This window comes from Cupressus sempervirens, chromosome 3 (assembly GCF_028749045.1).
Source record: "Cupressus sempervirens isolate cs-2001-9-10 chromosome 3, ASM2874904v1, whole genome shotgun sequence".
Lineage (NCBI taxonomy): Eukaryota > Viridiplantae > Streptophyta > Pinopsida > Cupressales > Cupressaceae > Cupressus > Cupressus sempervirens.
Window position 1 is genome coordinate 795,340,328 of NC_143120.1, and position 20,299 is coordinate 795,360,626.

The 20,299-nt window shown below is 35.5% G+C and overlaps 1 protein-coding gene across 8 annotated transcripts; it reads right to left on the bottom strand.

Moving 5' to 3' along the window:
• Window positions 1-3,522: 3,522 nt before the first annotated feature.
• Window positions 3,523-8,879, bottom strand: LOC149569188 (uncharacterized). Of its 8 annotated transcripts, none has more exons than XR_016362718.1 (4): window positions 8,423-8,873; window positions 6,797-6,981; window positions 5,211-5,282; window positions 3,523-4,822 (listed from the first exon to the last, which is right to left on the bottom strand). XR_016362718.1 is itself a non-coding variant. In XM_089821950.1 (4 exons), exons 1-3 carry the CDS (start codon window positions 8,576-8,578, stop codon window positions 4,739-4,741), a joined length of 312 nt encoding a protein of 103 aa, XP_089678076.1. In that variant the 5' UTR covers window positions 8,579-8,879; the 3' UTR covers window positions 3,523-4,455; window positions 4,733-4,738. The 8 variants fall into 8 exon arrangements, 3 of the variants coding, with proteins under 3 accessions (XP_089678076.1, XP_089678075.1, XP_089678074.1); XM_089821950.1 differs by lacking the exon at window positions 6,797-6,981 and having other exon boundaries at window positions 3,523-4,455; window positions 4,733-4,822; window positions 8,423-8,879; XR_016362719.1 differs by lacking the exons at window positions 3,523-4,822; window positions 5,211-5,282 and adding exons at window positions 5,581-6,208; window positions 6,378-6,541 and having other exon boundaries at window positions 8,423-8,876.
• Between the last annotated feature and the right edge of the window lie 11,420 nt (window positions 8,880-20,299).

Here is a 20,299-nt window from a genome sequence, read left to right on the forward strand (position 1 = left end):
TTGAGGATTTCATAATTCAGTTAGATGCATTCTTGTCATGAATATTTAAATTTCTGTATGGAAATGAAAGCCACAACATGCGTATAGCTCTCTTCAGTAGATCTGAGAAATTTATTGGGATAGGGTTTAAATGTTATGGATAATTCTTCTCGAAAGGACTAAATAGATAAATTTTAATAAAATGAGGGTATGTTGTATTCATATCTTAGATTTGAGTTTGATTTGATTATGTGTATATATAAATCCTTTAAAAAAAAACAAAAAAAAATTCGATGTGTAATTTCGCAATTTAAAGTAAAAGGGTTTATATTAAAACGTTTGTATTCTTTTTTAAAAAAACTAAAAAACCCCAATGACCTCACGCGTTGGCAGAAGAAATAAATATGCAGGTACCTGCGAATGGAAATATTTGTTGTTTTAAAAAAAAAATTATAAAAAAAAAAGTATGGGAGGGGCAGGTTACACCCACCCCCCTACCCCCACGCTCACCTCTGATAGGCCGACGACACTGTACCTGCGACTGCTCCTTAAAGGTGACGGCCTTTTAAAAGAAACGCTAGTATATTAGCAATTTCGATTTAATTTAATTTTTATTTATTTTAATTAATTTGTGTTATAAAGTTATTTTGTTTTGTTAATAATTATTTTTATTAATTATTAACAATTTTAAAATACTAATTATTGTATATTAATCATTTTTAATTATTATATATTAATAGTTTATAATTATTAATTATTATATAATTTTTTAATGATTTTTATTCAGTTATTAAGTTAATAGGTATCAATTAATGATAGAGTTTATATTTAAAAGTTAATATAAATTATATTAGAACTAAGGGTTATGGAGATTTTTTTTTCAAAATTAGTTAATATTTTAAATCGAGTTATTTGAAAACAATAAATGATAATTCCTCCTAGAGTAATTTAGAGAAATTGATCTTTTAAAAGGAGGGATCGTTTTCAATATAGTGATTAAGTAAAATATTCTTAAAACATTTTAGAAAAATTGATTCTAAAGAGTTATGGGCAAAAACTTTTACCCATCAAAACAAATACATGGGTTAGGAAAAAATGTACAATTTTCTTCACTTGATATTTAACTCTTAAATGACACTAAGAACCCCATATTCAACTCAACTAAGTTATTTTAACGAACCAAAACATGTGCTTGCATTTAATGTTTTCTCTATGCTATCTGTTTTCGATTTTTGGGTTAACTAGATTGTTGAACAGTTATAAGACATCTACTAGAGGCTCGGGGTTATGATTTGTGATGTCATGATGATGTCTTTGATCTCGATCTTTTTAAAACCCAACCATGGTTATGAGATGGCATGCTGATTGATATTGTTTCCAGTCTTCTTGTGTAAGCTATGATATATGTAACCATTTATGAGTAATCAATCAATTGTACTTTGATTACTTTCCAGTCGCCTGGATGGGACTGAAGTGTTTATATGATCTTGATGATGTCATGTTGTGACATGTTTTGACTCGACCATTTTGGAGTCTTCAATCAATATTATTTGCTTAATATGCCTTTTTGGTTGCTTGTTGAGAACCAATGAATATTGTGATTATCATGGATACCTTCAGTTGCCAATAGAAAACTGTTGTGGTTATGATTATCAATGGATGCTTTTCAATTGATCATGGAGATTTGATGCTCTTATTGTGAATTATCTTTTGGTATTTTTCTAGTCACTTGTATAAGACTGGTGATTTTGTGATTTATGATTCCATGAGCCTAGGGTAGGTTATCTACTTGTAGTGTCGGGAAGTGGCTTGCAATGGGGCCCAGGGCCTTAAGTGGCTTTCAGGGTAACTCATTGTAAGTTGTTTAATAAGTGAAAACATTACGCTTAATATTGACTTAAATGAACCTAATAAGATAATTTTTTGTTCTCGCCCATGCCTTGAGTGCTAGTACAGACTAGGATGGGAGTAGAAAGAACGCTTGGTTGCTACCTTGCATTCTGTAGTATGCCTCGTCAGTATGAGAGAATACTAGTGGCCGCATAGAGATCATTAAGGGGTCAGGGTCTATAAAGAGACTACCAAGGTAACTCTAGTGTGATCCGTGCGATGACACTTTTCCGCTTACATAGTAGGTTCCAAAGTGTCTTGTGTGCCTCTAAGATTAGATGTCGATTTATGTTGGAACCTTTGAGTTAGTATACTTTTAAGATTTCTGGACTTAGGAAGTACTTGTGCTATGTGATTTGATAACCTATTTGGGACTTGAAATTATCTCCTCAACGCGGTGGGAGTGGGCCATTTAGGTTCCATGCGATCGGGTGGTAGTGCTTTTTCACTCTTACCATTTGGAGATCCGTTTGAGACACCATGGCTGAAGCATTCTTTCTTGGCATTTATCTTCATTCTGTTCTTGGATTATGATGATGGACACGTATCCTATATTGATGATTAACATATGATAGATGTTGCTATTTACTTATCTTATGCTTTATTTTGCATGATTAGATTTCTTGTGTATATGTTGTAGTATGTTAGATTTTTTTTTACATATGATGTAGTATGTTTTAAGAGTGACATTCTTACTATGATAATACCGATGATCTCTTTGGTAACTTGGGATGTTACACACGGAAGGATGGCTAGGGCCCACAATGGTCTAATGATGCTATTTACGATTGGGAAGAACCGTGCACTTAGTTAGTTGTGTTTATGATGTATGGTTATCTTTTACGATGGATGTTATATCTTTTATGATGATGTATCATGTATGAAAAATGGTTTCATTTACTTTATTGCACTTGCATCATGGATTAGAATATGATGATGTACTTTATTTCACACATGTATATTCTTTTATGTCTTTCATACCCTGTGACATGTACAGTGGATGATTGAGCATTTTGAAATGTAATATACTAAGAGACATTTGGAACCAAAGTATATTATTTAAAGACGTTAGACTTTTCATTATTATTTCACATGGATGTGGTATTAGATGGAATTAATATTAGTTGATTTAATTGTGATTCAACGTTAAGGGATCCTTAAGGAATGTAACCTGTTATGTATATTTATGTTTACTTTCAGTTGCATGTTGTTATTGTTATTGCTTCCGCTTCTATGGGTATGTTGTAAATGGTTTAACTTTCATGTTTTAAAAAATAAAATTAAAAAAATTGCTATCAAACTTAGTGAAACTTTAGGTTAATTCTTTTGGATCCCTTGGCGGAGCGTTACATGCATGCTTAATCGTTTGAATATTATTAGAGTTTTAAAGCTTTCTTTAATAGTTTTTAAATTACACAAAAATAAAAAATAGATCATATTTTTTTTAATAATAAATTTAAATTCCTTTCAATTCAAATACTATAACATTACATAATAATAATATAGTAAAAACCAAATGAGAACATATTTTTTTAATTTTAAATAATTAAATATTGCTTAAAAAATTTATGAATTTAGTCTTCTTTATTTACAAAATTTTACTCTAAAATAAATATTTAAAAATATATAACAATACAAAAGTAAGACAAATAATTAAAACTATATAAAACCAACACTTATTCATTTATAATAATAATAAAATTACAATTCGAAATATAAAACATAATTTTTCTCAGTAAAATATATGAACTCTACATTATAATGTAAATCTTCCACTCTTTTGAACAAGAGCTGTAGGGCAGCATAGTTCCTACCAAGTGTAGACAGGACAGGTTAATTTAGTAAGTTCAGAAGTGTAGACATGACAGATTAATCTAGTAAATTTAGTAGGAACAATGTATGGGAAAGAGTAGACATGACAGGTTAATTTAGTAGGATAATGCAATAAAAGAGAGAGATATGTTCTCAAACTGAAAATGAGCATTTATATTCACATCATTAGCAGTATAGTAAATTCTCAAATTCAACTCTAGCTGCAGTATTGATCTGCACATATTCTCACTGCTCTTGTGTAGCGCTACACAACTATGGCTTCTAAAGCCTTGTGCTCTTTCACATTGTACATATATAGAGGGAAATTGAGTCTTGATAATATAATTGCAATACCAAATAGACTTCAACACAGTGACCTACAACAATAGTAACTATGTACAGCCAGGAAACTCAATAAAACGAGTAAAAGTATTAATGGAAAAGGTGAATAATTGCAGAAGGAAAACATGCAGAAAAAAAACACTATATGATGAGACGTGATAGAAATTGAAATGAATAATTGTGCACCAGATTTATGGTGATTAAAAGTCACAATCACACTCTTATCTCCAACACACAGCCTTTATTGAAAAGAACTTGTAAGATTTCAATATACATCTGCTTTGAGCAATGTACAGGTTTGGTAGGTCACAAAAAAAAGAAGGAATATCATGCTTTTGGAATAAGAAGGCACAGAGAAAGATCAGTGATAATGTGCTTCAGAATCAATCCACTCTCTGCATTTGCTTTCGAGGACACCGTTCTCTTTAAAAACTGTAATACATTCCTCAATAAAAGTATGAATATAAGATATCATGGAAAAACTAGTTTTGTAAGAAGATGCAAAATTATCAGATATGATGTTCGATGCCATAAAAATGTAACCCCTCCTGATCACAACAGATCCATGCACAAATCTTAACTGAAAGACCACACGTCAGACTTGCATCAAGGAGAAGAATCCCTAATAGCCAGTTGTTGTTTCCCATTTTTATAGGGGAATGAGACACCTAAGACTTTTCTAGTCATGCCAAAACATGCCAGAAATTACCTTTATTTATGTCAATAGTAACGCTAATTTGGAGACTATCACGTTGATTTTCTCATCTTCTCTTATCTTGAAATCCGTGGAAGCATTCATCTGCACAATTTCTTGTTAAGTTTCGATCATTTTGTTCAATTTAAAAAGAAGAATTATTGAAATTGAGCATTGGAAGAGAAAAATAAAGCATTGTGATTGGTGGTAGTTAAGAACATTAATCATGCATTAAGCTTGAGCCTAAGGAATAGTTCTGAAAGGAAGAAGACCTTTAATTATGGAAATCACAAAACTGGCAAATAATTTAGAATGGAAGCCTACAAATTCTTAAGGTTCAACAAAACTATAACTCTGATATTCCAGCTTGTAATAAACACAGACGCACAGAGGTCTAAGCTGATGGACACTACTATTGGTGAAGATGAGAGAATGATATCTTATGGATATTGTCAACAATAATTTTATCTTGTCAAGACAAAGAAACAACTACCTCTGCTAGAAGGAATGACAAATAGCTCCGTTGGCTTCTCCTCGGCTTTGTGCAAGGTTGCAGAGTCCTACACTGTAATGCATAACAGAAAAAACATGATTGATGATGCTATTTTGAGGAAGATTTTCGAAAGGTGGAATTTAAGGTTTTCTGCTTTCCTTTAGTGATAGAAAAATGTCATTTCATAATCTCTACTGCTTTTTGGCCTTCGTAATATTTTCTTGCCTTATCAGACCACGAGATGAGAAATAATTGTATCCTGCTCTCTCAACAATCACATAATAGTGACAAAATGTTTGAACAGAAACCATAACATAGCGAGGGAATGTTTGAACAGTAATCACAACGATCACATAATAGTGAATGAATGTTTGAACAACAATCACATAACACTGGATGAATGTTTGAATAGCTAACATGAAAGAGTGAATGACTTAGTAAGGGCTACATCAATTTAGAATGCTAAAAGGACTATGAGTATCAGTGAGATTATCCACAGACACACTGAGAATATTCCGATAAATCAATTTGACAATGTATATAATCTTGATAGATTGGGTAAAACGTAACATAAAGAATTCCTTCCAATAACTAGCTGCCAAAGTTGTCCTGAGTCATGTTTTGGATCATTTATCCCTTTTGATAGATATAACAAGTCGAATGGCTCACAGTTCTATTCAAGCCGTAATGAATGCAACGAGGAAAAGTTGTTTTGGATAAATGCAGTGAAGGTCAAATTGTGTAAACTATACTCCAGATGAAATCTCATGGGAGTCACACCCAAAAGCATAAAGAAGGGCTCTTCTGAATATCGTAACTTCCTTTAGAAATTTTATGGGAAATAGAGAAACATAAATAAGCTGCATGAATTGTTCTATAGACTGCAATTCTAGAATGAGATTTAGAAGTTGCTTCAAGAAATTTTGAATTCCTGTACTAAGTCCCACGTCTTGCAGAGACACCAAGATGAAGAACAAGGGCAGGATTAGGCATCCAACCTGTAAGAAAAATAATTAGAAGGATTGTTAGGCATCCCCTGGAATGGCTGGTTACAAACATGCTCAAGAGGATATTGAACTAAATTCATTGCAAACACATACAGTAACTTAGAAGTTAATGAAACATCATTTTCAAATGTACAATAAGAATAGGTCCAGTTTTAATTACTGTATGATTGGTTACTACTGGGGGAAAGGGTGTTGCTACAACAAATGCTCCCTTAAAAATGTTTGCACGCAATGGGGCTGTGTTCCATCTTCTTGATCACAATTATGACCAACAAAAAGGCTTTTAATGTTAGGACGGGGCCTTGGGTTTTTGCAGAGCAGATACTGTCAATTATAACAGCAAAAATTGAACAAGAATAAACACCCATGAAATTTACAATTACTGTGAGATACTGCTGAGCAGAAGGCTAGACTCAACTAGATTAAATGAAGGTTAATAATATGCAACTGTGAAAGTGTATTCCTCACGTATCAGAGTAAAAAGAACATTTTTAAAAGAAGAAAACCAAAACTTCTGTATGCTAGTATTCCGAAACTAAACAATAGTGAAAAGCTAACACCATAAAGTTTTAGACATACCTTTGATTGATAAGCTAGTCTATATAATACCAGAATTGTTTGGAGTCTTTGAACATTCTGCCAGAATACCGTTATTGACCTTCCACAGTAAATTGTTTAGACCTCATTCTTTTTTGTTTGATTTGCAATTGCTTCTAGTCCTTTGTAGTTGAATTTGGGTCAAAACTGTTATTGATAAGTTCTAGCTGAAGAGATTTTTGAACAAACAAAGTTGTCACTCTGCATACCATTTTCAATCAACATATAATAGCAATTGTTGTTGTTTCTTATCAAAATATAATAATTTAAAAGGCATTTTATTTATAAAAGTATGACATGTCTTATATCCATAAAATACCTTATTTAATTTAAGGGGAAAAAAATTAAACTACTTTAACTATTACATAGGAAACATAACCTACAGACAAAAGATCCCATCTATGTTTGATAATCTAAAACTTTATAATCATAGTAAAAAGTCTACATTATCGTGTCGATGCAAATGTACATATGAACAACTCAGTCACGTACAGATTTACACATTTACAAAGTCACAATCATAAATATACAGCTCAAGTAGATTTATATCAATGCAATCATCCATATACATCTACAATAGACTTACATAGAGATAACATATGCAGGGTTTTCTCACTCACACAAGGTAGCTTCAGATAATATCAAGCTAATCCAAGAAGAGTTGCCTAGTCTTTTAGGTGTAGTCAAATGCACATACTGGTTTCATATCCCATCAACTATTTCAAGAAGAGTTGGTTATTAAGTGCACCATATTTTTCGCCCCATAAAACCCACAGGCCCATATATCTATTCATAAGAATCTTGAGAACTCAAATATCAACTATCTCTAATAGATAGGAGTCAACGAGCTTTCTCTCACTCATTTCAACTGCAGCAGGATTGCAAAAATGACAAATAAATGAAGTTGAAAAAATAGAGACTCATCCCAGCATCCAAATTCAAGAGGCCGGGTTACAAAATTTAGATTTGTTTTTCTCATTCCTTCATAGTGCTGGATTATTGTGCAGGCTCTTGGACCTAAAAGCCAAGATGTCTGAGGCATGAAGTATGTGAACTATTTGAAGAAATCTATAAAGGCAGGTGATCTCAATTAATGCAATGATTGTAGAATAAGAAAATATAAAATTTGTAGAGAAAGGCTTAGGAGCTAAAAGCAGATTCCAGCCAGGTCTTTGAAGAAAGCAAAACTAAAAACACGTGCACAAGTTATCCACACCGTTGATCAAATGCCCACAACGGAAGGGTTTGACGAGGAATTTTCCAGAAATCTAGTTTGTGCGGAATGATGCATGCTGGAGTAAAATGGGTGTTATCAATCAAAATCAACGAACTGATGAACAACTGAAAGTAAAAAAAAATCTAAAATGGTAACCCTGATACATTTTTCTTATCTATTTTCTAGCATTTTTAGGTATTTGAGTGAACATTGAAAACACGAATCGCATACAAAAGCCTTTCTAAAATGTGGAACACAAGGAGGCATGAATAGACACAGACGCGCTGGGTTCTGTAGCAGCGAGAACAAAGAAACCCTAGACAACAGTTTCGTCAGAAGACAAGTAAACCTCCAAAATCAGGTGCAGAATGAAATGACAGTTGATGCCATACCTGGCAGGGGCACAGAATGATCTGGTCCTTGTAAGTTGCAGTTGGAAGTGCCTGGACAACTTGTGTGTTGTAGTTGGAAGAGCCTGGAGAACCTCGGTGCGTGGCAAATAATAAATAACAATAACCAAGAAGTTTTAGAAGAAGAGATTCCTCCATTCTGCTTTAATGCCTTCTCACCTAAATCTCCGAGCATTCTGCATGATGAGAAACCATGCAAGAAGCCATTTGGCAATTGCAGCAACTGGCGCCTGGATGGCTGCGAAAAAAGCTTCTCTGACCACCATTGATTTTCTGCCGTCGAATTTGGGGATATCTGACGCGGGCACTTTGAGGATCGCGCCTTTTTGGTGCATAGAAACCTTGGCAGGCATTTAGAACTTACCCAAGGAAGAGGACACGTCTAAAATCAGGCAGAAATCAGTAAAAACCAAACAACTCTTGATAAGTAGGAGATAATTTCCACAGCTAGTCAAATTGTGATATGAATATCAGGATTTAACTGTGTGATTTTGAGTCAAACTCGATGACCCATGTTTCATGAGTAGTGATTCAACATGAATCCATCTCTCATGAGAATAAATAGAACACTTAGCACTCATTAGATCTAGGTGATGCTCACAGGGGTGAAGCATCGGGACTTCCCGGGAGGTCACCCATCCCAGTACTACTCCAGCCTGAGCGCGCTTAACTACGGAGTTTCCTCCATAGTTAAACCCAAAGCTTGCAACCCCATTTGCAAAACCTTCACCAAGTGTTGTGCCTTATGAACCATTCATTAGAAAGCCCCTTAAGCTCATCAATTGATAAGTAGGAGATAATTTCCACAGCTAGTCAAATTGTGATATGAATATCAGGATTTAACTGTGTGATTTTGAGTCAAACTCGATGACCCATGTTTCATGAGTAGTGATTCAACATGAATCCATCTCTCATGAGAATAAATGGAAGACTTAGCACTCATTGGATCTAGGTGATGCTCACAGGGGTGAAGCACCGGGACTTCCCGGGAGGTCACCCATCCCAGTACTACTCCAGCCTGAGCGCGCTTAACAACTCTTGCTTAGGTAAATTGCAAATTGCCATTGTCAGAATAGTAATGAGGAGATGTGATTGGCAGGAAGTAAAAGGAACTAATCAGGACTCAAGTAAAACCCTACGCAATAGTTCCGCCATGCAATGGCAGGAACTAAAAATAAAGAGTTAGAAAGAAACTCACATAAAATGCAACTTTTATTTATTCCTCTCAAGCTTTGTTGTCCTCCTCTCAAGCTTTATTTACCTAAAACTATACAACCAGAGGATACACTTACACGAATCAAACCAATAAAACAATCTTAGTTAAGTTGAACAAACGAATCGCCCAGAAAAAACAAAGGATTGGAACAAAGAAGAATTGGGATCACAGAGAAGAGAACGCGTACCTGCATGAATCCGTCCTCAGGCCTTTTTCGCGTGGGTAACGGTTTCAGTTCGAACCGGGGTTTGTATCGACACGGACTGTTGGAACATTTTAGGGGTCGCCATCGCAATACCTCTGTTAGGGTTTCTATGGACGTTTGGGGCCGCACTTTCCTTTCCCCTGGGAGATGAGGCTTAAAAACGAAGCTCGGGGAGGCAGCCATGCCAACATTGGGGATGTCTCAGCTGCTGTTGGTACTGATTCCACGATCGTCGGGGCTGTTGCTGTTGCTGATAAATCTGGATGTGTCAAGCCTGACGGCCTTCAGATTAATATGCCTGAGGAACTGGGTAATAAAGAAGCGGGAAGCATCATTGGTGATTGCTCGATTCTTAAGGTCTCAGGAGAACCTGATGACAAGGAGCCTTCCCAATCTGAGGATCTCTCTGGTGTTGATCCAGGTAAAACCCTCGAGTTTTTCCTTCCAAATGATGTTATCGATAGCATTGTTGATTGCTAGGACAGATCTGTTATTCTATTTTTCTTAAGGGGGGTTCCATCTGAAGCTGACTTCGGTAAATGGGCCAAAATGAATTGGGAGAACAGGGGATGGGAGATTGAAGCTTTGAGGGGTCTGGGTAAGGGTTATGTATCCTGTAAATTCAAGCACACAGAACATGCTCAAGCCGTTTTGCAATATGGGACATGGGTTATCTGTGGACAAATCTGTTATTTGCAAGCCTGAACTTTGGACTTTCATCCATAAGGGCCCTCTAGGTCACGTTATCCAATGTGGGTGGAGCTTCCTTTCTTAAATCTTGCCTTTAGACCTTTTTTAAACAAAATTGTTGCCCAACTTGGTAGGGTCATTTGGTGCAAGAATAATACTGATAAATTTGCTAGCTTAAGGGTGCATCCAAGAGTATGTGTTGAAATGGACCTAACTAATCCTTTGCCAGAGAACATTAAGCTCATTGGCCCAGGCTTTGAGTTTCTACAGCCTTTAGTGTACTTGAACAAGCCTAATGCATGCTTTTATTGCCGTCAAGACGGGCATCTAATCAGGGATTGTCCTACCAGAAGGCTTCAAATGAGTCATGCCCAAGTCTCTTCTCAGCCTAGACAGCCTTATGTTATGCACCAGTCATCTGATTCTTCCTTGCCTAAAGATACCCATCAAGAACAAAAGCATACTAGAGATCCTTCTGTCACTAACATGGAGGAAGATGATGCTCTTCTAGCATCCTCTTATAAAGATGTTGTTATGGCAGATGGCTGGACAACGATTCGGAAAAGGAAAGAGCGGTCTGAGCCTTCTAGTAGGAAGACTAGTCACCCCACACAAGGGGCTAACAAATCCCATCATACCTCTAGTTCATTGGTTCGCCCCTCTCTTGGTTCCCCTTCTTCTAGGAAAAGATCTAAATCTCCTACTCCTAAGGACTCAATCATTCCTTCAGCCGGTTCTTTGGAGAGGCCTAGATCTAGGTCCCCGCCTAATGCCAGGCCTGATTCAGGTTGTCCCGATCATGCTGTAGCTTTAGCCAATCAGTTTGAGGCCTTGCCACAAGAAGATGCTCCTTCTACCTTGTCATTGGCATGAATTTCAAAAAATTTTCATGGAGTGTAAGAGGGATTTCTCTCCCTCACCGCAAATATGGTGTCAAAGATGCTGTAGTAACATGGAAACCAGATATTGTTTTGCTCCAGGAAGTCAAAATTGGTGGTCCTCGCCTCTCTTCCTCCCTTTCTCATATTTGGAGAGATGCTTTCTTTTTTCAAACTTCTCATTGTGAAGGTAGGGGTGGTGCTGTTATTGGTTTGGCTCCTTGGATCCATAAGTTTGTCATTAACCATGGTGAGGATCCTTCTCATAGTTGTGTGTGGGTTCTTACCTTCGTTAATGGTTAGCCTATTGGGTTATGTTCTGTTTATGCTCCAAATTTCTCCAAAGATAGAGGTCAGTTATGGGACTGGATGGCTAGGAACCTCCCCCAGGCTGATTGGGTAATAGGTGGGGACTTTAACATGGTAGAATTCCAAAACGATCGTAGTTGGCCCAGCCATTCGAAGCTTAGTATGAGGAATTTGACAAGTGGCTTTTATGTCGTAATTCCATTGGGGTGATAGATCCTATCCATGACAAAAGCTCCACCCATGACAATAATTGGTTCACTTGGTCAAATTGCAGATTTGGTGATGAAAGAAAACTTAGCAGGCTTGATCGATTTTATATTTCTCCCAGTCTTCATATTGCTCAAGATGTTGCTGGTCTATCGGTTAGAGTAGACTATTCCCGCACTCTATCTGATCATTTCCCCATTATTTGTTTTGTTTCAGGTACTCCTATGGTTTTTGAGACTTCCAAGCTGCCCTACAAACTCAATATTTCTCACCTAAAGAATCCTTCTTGCGTTGCTGCTCTCATTGGATTATGGAAGTCCATTCCTAAGGACAGCGAGCAAGTTTCTCAACGAGATTGGTGGAATCAAGTTATTCTCAAGAGTGCTGATTTTCTTCGTGCTTTTGGTACAAGGATGGCATGGCAACGTAAATGCAAAGAAAAATCTCTAAAAGGAAAACTTGAACATGATAGAAAATTATTGAATAGCAGACCTAGTGACGTAAACTTACAAAATTCTATAGCTGCATTGGAAGCCCAAATTCGGAAAATGGACAATTATAGGGGCCAAGGTGCTAAAATCAGGGCAAGGTTACATTGGGCCAAGGAGGGGAATAGGGGTTCTAAATACTTTTTTAATTTTCTTAACTATAAACATAGGAAGGAACACATTGGGGCTATTCGAGATGATAATGGCATTATCCATTCGAGTCCTGAGGAGATTAAAAATCTGTTTCAGAATTATTATGAGGATCTTTTTAAAGAGGATAATAATTGGCTAGATGTCCAATCTATATTAGAAGGTAACGTTAAAGATCACATTCCTATGAAAGTGGATAAGGACTATAGCCAATATTTGGATCGAAACCTTACCATAGAGGAGTTAGAACATGCTGTCTTTTCTATGCCAAGCGATAAAAGCCCAGGAGTTGATGGCCTCCCAATAGAATTCTACCAAACGATGTGGGAATATATCAAGGATGAATTTTATCATCTTTATTTAGAGGCTGTGGAGGTTGGCTCATTAGGAGCTGATATCAATAGAGGCATTATTAAGCTCATTCCTAAAGGGAAAAACGAGGATACTATATCTGGGTGGCGACCTATTTCTTTATTAAACACTTCTTATAAGATTATTGCTAAAGCCTTGGCTACTAGGATCAAACCCGTGGCTCAAAACATTGTTAGACCAGAACAAACAGGTTTTCTCGGTGGGAGGTTTATTCTTGACAATCTAATTCTAGCATGGGAAACAATAGACTGGGCTCAACACTCAGGCCAGAATGCTATCCTTGTGAAGTTGGATTTTGACAAAGCTTATGATTGAATGCGTTGAAGGTTTATTCTTAAAATGTTACATTGGTTGGGGTTTGGTCCTAAGTTGTGCAAGCATGTTGAAATGCTCTTTGCTGATGCCAATGCTCAACTGATTATAAATAAGGAATTACTTAATCCCTTTCCTTTGCAGCGCTCTATTAGACAAGGTTGTCCGTTATCCCCCTTCCTTTATGTGCTCACAGTTGATGCTCTAGGTTACTTGCTCCAAAAATATAACCAAATGAATCTTATTAAGGGTATTTCCATCCTCGATAATTCGGTGGTATTAAACTCTCACTTTGCTGATGACAGCATGCTTTTCTTGCAGAATTATGAAACTGAGATTTCTAATACTATGGAGGTGATCAATCTTTATTGCGAAATCTCTGGTTCTAAGTTAGCACATCATAAAACAGAATTTATCATGACTCATATAGATGTAGTCCCTTCTTGGATTCCTAAAGAATGGAAGCAAATAAAACATGGCCAAATCTCTCGTTATTTGGGCATTCCCTTTGGACTGGGAGTCTCTTTGGATGATATGTGGAAATGGTTTCTTAACAAATTCAAATCCAAGTTGTATGTGTGGGAAAGTAAGTACTTATCTCTAGCTGGCAAGATCCAAGTGGTTAATCGTATTTTTTTTGGCTTCTCATGTCTATTATTCTTCATGCTGGATGCCATCCAAAAAATGCTATAATGATCTTACTAAACTTATTCGAGGCTTTCTATGGTCTAAATGGAGTGGTAATGCTGGTTATACAGTTACCTCATGGTTGCATTGTACTCAACCTAAATCTAAGGGTGGCTTGGGCTTATTGGACCCTCAAACTCAAGGGGTTTGCCTAGCTGCCAAGTGGATAATTAGAATTATTGATGGGGAGGAATCTTGGAAGAAGTTGGTTCGGTTCCGTATTTCTCAAGCATCTGCTTATAATAGATGGCAATCAGTTAGATGGGTGGATAAAATTCTATTGGCCCCTTCCTTTCAAATTAAAGCTTCCCTTCCTTTGCAGTCTATCTGGAAAGCTTGGCAGTCAGTTTGCAAGTTTTTGAATTGGAGAAATCCTTCCTTACAACATGGTTTCAGTTTCAGTGATTCTTCTATTTGGTGGATCAAATTGGTTCAATATCATGAACAACCTCTTGCTGTAGCTTTTCATAAACATGCTCATTATCTTTCTAAGAAAGGAGTTCGTAAGTTCAAAGATTTGTGGGACTTCAATCCTCTTGATTGGGCGTCTTGGACAACCATTAAACATAGTTTTCTTTTGCATAGCAGGTTCAAAGACTTTATTATATTTGTTAAATCACTAGTCCCTATCGAGCTTGCCATGAAAATCTGCACTCCATTGGAATGCAACTTTTCAAAGGACTGGTTATGGCTGTCTACTCATCAATTTGGCCACCTCCCCCTCAGGAAAATCTATTTAAATCTTGTGCCGCCAATGCCTTTAAATCCACAACTTAATAATAAATGGAATTGCAAATTCAATGAAACCACTTGGAGTAATTTGAGTGCCCAGATCTGGCTGTCTAAAGCTGAGGCTAATGCTCAACTCTTGGCTTGGAAAGTTTTACATTTCAAATTGCCAGTTGGTAGTAGGCTGAGATGTTTGCTGACCCAACCTACTAAATGCCCATTTTGTTTGCAAGAGGAAGATATGAAACATCTCTTTTGGGATTGTATATGGGCTAAGAAAAAGTGGAGTGCTGCCTTCACCTTTCTTCTAGCTATCTTCGAACATTCTTTAAGTTGGAAGGAAGCTATTTTTGGTATTAATCTTAAAAGTGATATTGTGGGCGACTCTTTGCGGCAGATCATTTTACTTAACATTTGGAAGTGCAGATGTAGGGCTGTATTTTCTAATTCTACAACGCATCTTGAAGGAGAAATTTTTCAGTTTTACTCTGACATCATTTTCCAGATAATTTTTTTGTGTAAACTTTTGCAGGGAGGACCCAAGGCCTAGTTGAAGATTAGTAACCAGCTTGACAGGATTAAATACCAGCTGCTACAGCTTTTTAAAAGAGATGTTTTTTGCTCGAAGGAGCTTCAACGAATGTTAACATTCAAGCTGTAATGTTCGTTGTTCGGTTGTAGCTCTTTTGAGCTGGTTGTGTTAACATTCAGCTGTAATGTTCTTTGTTTGGTCATAGCTCTTTAGAGCCGGTTAGTTGCTGATTGGTTGTAGCTCTTTAGAGCCGGTTAGTTGCTGATCATGCTGTCCACTTTATGAACTTTTGATTGACTTTCTGTATATTATTCTTTTTGCATTATTCAATAAATTTATTTAAAAAAGAAAAAAGAAAAAAAAGTTGAACATTAAACTTGAAAAGTTAATTATAAGAAGAGTTTAAATTATTTTCTAAAGGAGCACAATACATTGCTAATTATAAAAGTGTAAGATTTTTTAAATTGATTTCTTCTAAATGTACTTATAAAGACACTCCCATGTTTGTATGCCTGATGAACCAGAAGAATTTGTCATATTTCATCATAGTGCTAAAAAATAATGATGCAAAAGGTTTTGATAACATTTTATTTTATTGATGAGTTAAAAATTATTTCTTTTTAAAAGTCTCCTTCATACCGAGTCATTAAAAATTCATTTTATTTGTTTAAAAAATAATAAATTTGACATTTTCTTAATTGACCAAAGGAAAGTTTGAAAAAATAATAATTCACAGGGGGTCTCTAGTGGATGAAAAAAAATGAAAAAGGCTAACATTAAATATGGAATAGAAAAAATTTAACAAGAATAAAATTTCCCTTCACAGTTTTAGCATGATGATGTGAAAAAAGAAAAGAGGATGATGGATAGTGTAAGTAAATTACAATATGTTGAAGTATCAGTGCAGATCTTCTCACCCTCCACTCAATTTTTTTTTTCTTTACTAAGACCTTTCACACATGCATGTACTCTGCTTGTTCACTACAATAACTAGCACCAAGAGCTATGGCCTGAACCAGACATGAATGTTTTACCACTTCAAACAGTTATTTCAGAATGATAATATCTATGACAAAATCTCCTTCGGCAATAAGAAAAATGACCTGTATCCATTATGAAAATCTCCTTTTATAAATAGAAAATTAGATTGAAGCAAAAAATATGGTACGAAAAACATTTATGGTTTGTCGTTGGGATTTCACCTTTCTTCCTGCCATCACTGCCCCTTGAGCATTGTGACATGTACGACAAAGGTAACTGACGTGGAAATGGGTTTGATGGGCATGACATGGATGCATGCTAGATGGGAGGATATGGGGAGCTTGGCACGACTTTCTAGGTGCAAATAAGTTGCACCATAGCTAGTACCCTAAGTAACATACCTCCTTTTGGTGAAGTGCACTCTCCCAAGGTGGTACAACCTATACACCTACACCTCTCCACAACCACATCGATGAAATAAGACCGTAGGAGGGGGTGAAGGGATCACGTGAGGGGTTTGGGAATTAGGATTTAGTATTGGGTAGAAACAAGTTAAGAAATAATAGTAATGTGTTAAGTGTGTAATTGGTGTTTGGTTAAAGTTAGGAGAAAATAGTATAGGACTAGAAATGAGTTAGTATAAAGTGTTGTTGACCTTGTTTGGGATTAATTAGAAATTAAACTAATATGGGAGTAAGTTTGTACAATTAGGAATTATTGAATAGCCATTTATGTAGGAACATTCTAAGCATGAATGGTTAGTACATAGAGTTAGTATATTGCAAAATGTAGTAATATAAGGATGTGACTATGCTCCTGATGAATTGTTCATCCATACTAGATAACTAGAATTATGCATACATACCATCCATCTTTGACATAATAAACATAGTAAATAGACAATATTTTTTTAATGAAAGAGACTTAACTTCATCCTGTATGATTTGATTGATCAAAATTTATCACACACGGAATGCATAATTTAGTTTTAAAATACAATCCTTCTTTTATAGTTATATTATTATTAAAAAATTTCAATTACTATTATTTTATATTATTATTATTGTTTTCTCATTTAAAAATAATTAGTTTAAATTGTGTGTTTTGACATTGAAGGAGTGGCTTATTGGAGGAAGATTTTATTGCTCGTTCGATATGATCACAGACTGAAATTGTTCTTAGGTGCTTGAAAACATAGTGTTTTTTGACAATGAAGGAGTTTGGCCTATTGTAGGAAGATTTTATTGCTCATTCAACATGATCACACATCAAAATTGTATTTTTTTTACTTTTCGCATGATCACAAGTGAGTCTGAAGAGAGAAATATCTTGGCATGATCTTGCAAAATCCCCTCATGGAAAAATGACTTGCAAAAATGAAAATATGTTATAGTTTCATACTGCATAACATTATGACATCGAATGTGCAAAAAAAGCTTCCTACAATAAGCCAAACTCATTCGACAAGTTCTTACGATATTCGAAAATGTACAACATTTTCAACCTATGGAAAATTGCAACATGAAATCCCATCCTACACAAATGACCTTCAACTATAGTTTCGGCCTGTGTAACAAATCAACATCAAATGAGAAAAAAAGGCTTCCTACGGGGTGGAAGCACAAACTTGTGTCACCTTTGGTGATATCTGTAGGGGTTCTGGCTGAAACATTTTCGACCGTACAAATGTGGTGGTTTCTAGCGTCGACTTGGCAGTGAGCTTTCTAGCCGAAACCCTTTCAGCCAGAAGGGTTTTGATCGTAACCCATTTGGTTTTATAAATAACCAAAAATTTCTCTCGATGGTCATTTTCACTATTGATTTCACTGTAGCGGCTACCAGGCAGTCAGAGTGTTTCCACTGTAACAAGTAGGTGAATTTTTTATTTTTTATTTTTAAAATATTTTTTATTTAGTAAATGATAATATTAATTAAATGAATTTTTTAAAAGTGTTTTATTAATTAAATTAATTATATTTTAAATATTTTTTTAGTAGTTGATAATAAAACATTAGTTACATTTTACAAAATATTAACATAGTAAACATTTTACAAAACATTAGCATAGAGTTTAGTAGTTGATAATAAAACATTAGTTACATTTTACAAAATATTAACATAGTAAACATTAAGGACAAATCTATTAGTTACATTTTACAAAACATTAACATAGTAAACATTAATGTTCAACAAACCTATTAGTTACATTTTAGAAAACATTAACATAGTACATATTAACAACAAACCTATTGGTTACATTTTACAAAACATTAACATAGTAAACATTAGTTTAACAAACTTATTAGTTACATTTTACAAAACATTAACATAGTGAACCTATATGTCCTAAATAACATTACATTTTACAAACCTATTAGTTACATTTTAGAAAACATGAACATAGTAAACTTAGATGTACTAAATAACATAAATGCATATTTTTAATTCACATACATAAGCTAGATGTGCATATTTGAGCTAGATGTTCACATACATGAGCTAGATGTACTAAATAACATGTGCATATTTTTAGTTACATTCAACTTTGTACATATTTATATACATACATGTTTTAAATTAAATTTAACTTTCAATTTTATATGTACTTATGTATGTATATCTTAACTCTGCATTTATAAATATTTAGATCTTTGCATATATCATTATGGCATCCAGTACTAGTGGAGCACCTACATCCTCAGGGGAGGCTAATGTTCATGGAGGGTGTCCTAATGTTGAGTCGGGCACAACACGTAGATTGACATCATCTACTGAGGAGAGACATCGTTTATTTATAGATACTATTGCTAGATTATCTCGTGCTCTCGAGTATCTTGATTTTACATTGTTAGCTTCTACCACTCTTCCTACTAGGGAGAAGGTTGTTTCTATTAGAGATGAGTTGTGCTAGATGATCGAGACGATCTCTGGGTACAACCTATTTGATGATATTAGTATTGAGACATTTTACTCTTCCCTTTCTCACAGTGTCACTGGCACTGTGAAGTATTCACAGATTGATGGTCAGGTCTCCACCACTATGGTGAAGACCATGTTTCCCTTTTATACAAATAGGGCTAGGGTTAGAGGTTATTTAGCGATGAAGTGTATAGATCAACTCGTCGCTCTATTTATATATCCTGGATGGTTAGCCGTGCATCATAGGTGGCCACAAAAGGACGAGTTTCCCCTTTATTTCTGCAAACAATTGTTTGCATAATTTCATTTACATCAGGATGTCAACTATATAGATTTTCTAGGTCATGTTGGACAGGGCTGAGGTCGACTGTTAGAGAGATTTAGACCTGTGGACACCCTTGCGCCTGTTAATAAACAAGCAATGGTGGGTCCAAACCTTTTGGTCGTGCCGAGAGGTCCACAGATGACTGCTACGGGTTTGAGTAAGGACTTAGATATATTCTAGCATTTCCATAGTTGTCACACAGTTGTAGGAGATATCTTCAGATAGATGTAGTAGATACATGTTACGATCTCGTGGTCCTGTTTCAATAGGTGCATCCTCTAGCACAGGAGTTGATGATCTATATGAGATGATAGATATACCATCACCAGTAGAGGTTTCGACCATATCAGATGTGGATGCATTGCACCGTATGACATCTTATTTAGCATCTAATCTTCTTGGATCATATCAGGCATTGTCAACAGTCACAGGTATTCCTCTTCATGAAATTGGTGGACACATCAACCATATTTTGTCATGCACAGTAGGACCAAAACCCTCACAGAGATAGGAGGATATCCCTGCGCATTCTATAACACCTACTCCCATAGAGGGCCATACAACTCCTATCCCTACACCTACCTAGGATCTTGTAGCACCTGCTCCTACACAACCTGGCCTTAGAGCACCTACATTCCGTGATTCAGAGATCACTCTATCACTACATGATTCAGATATCAGTTAGATTGGCAGAGCATTACATGATGCTGCGGTAAATATTGTAAATTTATATATGTTTATATTTATTTGTTACTATAATTTACACATACATATTCTTGAGTGATTCAATTTAACTTGTGTACATGTAAATGTGTGTTTAGGGTCTTAGTGATAGTCTATTGTGTTTTGGAGATCTTCA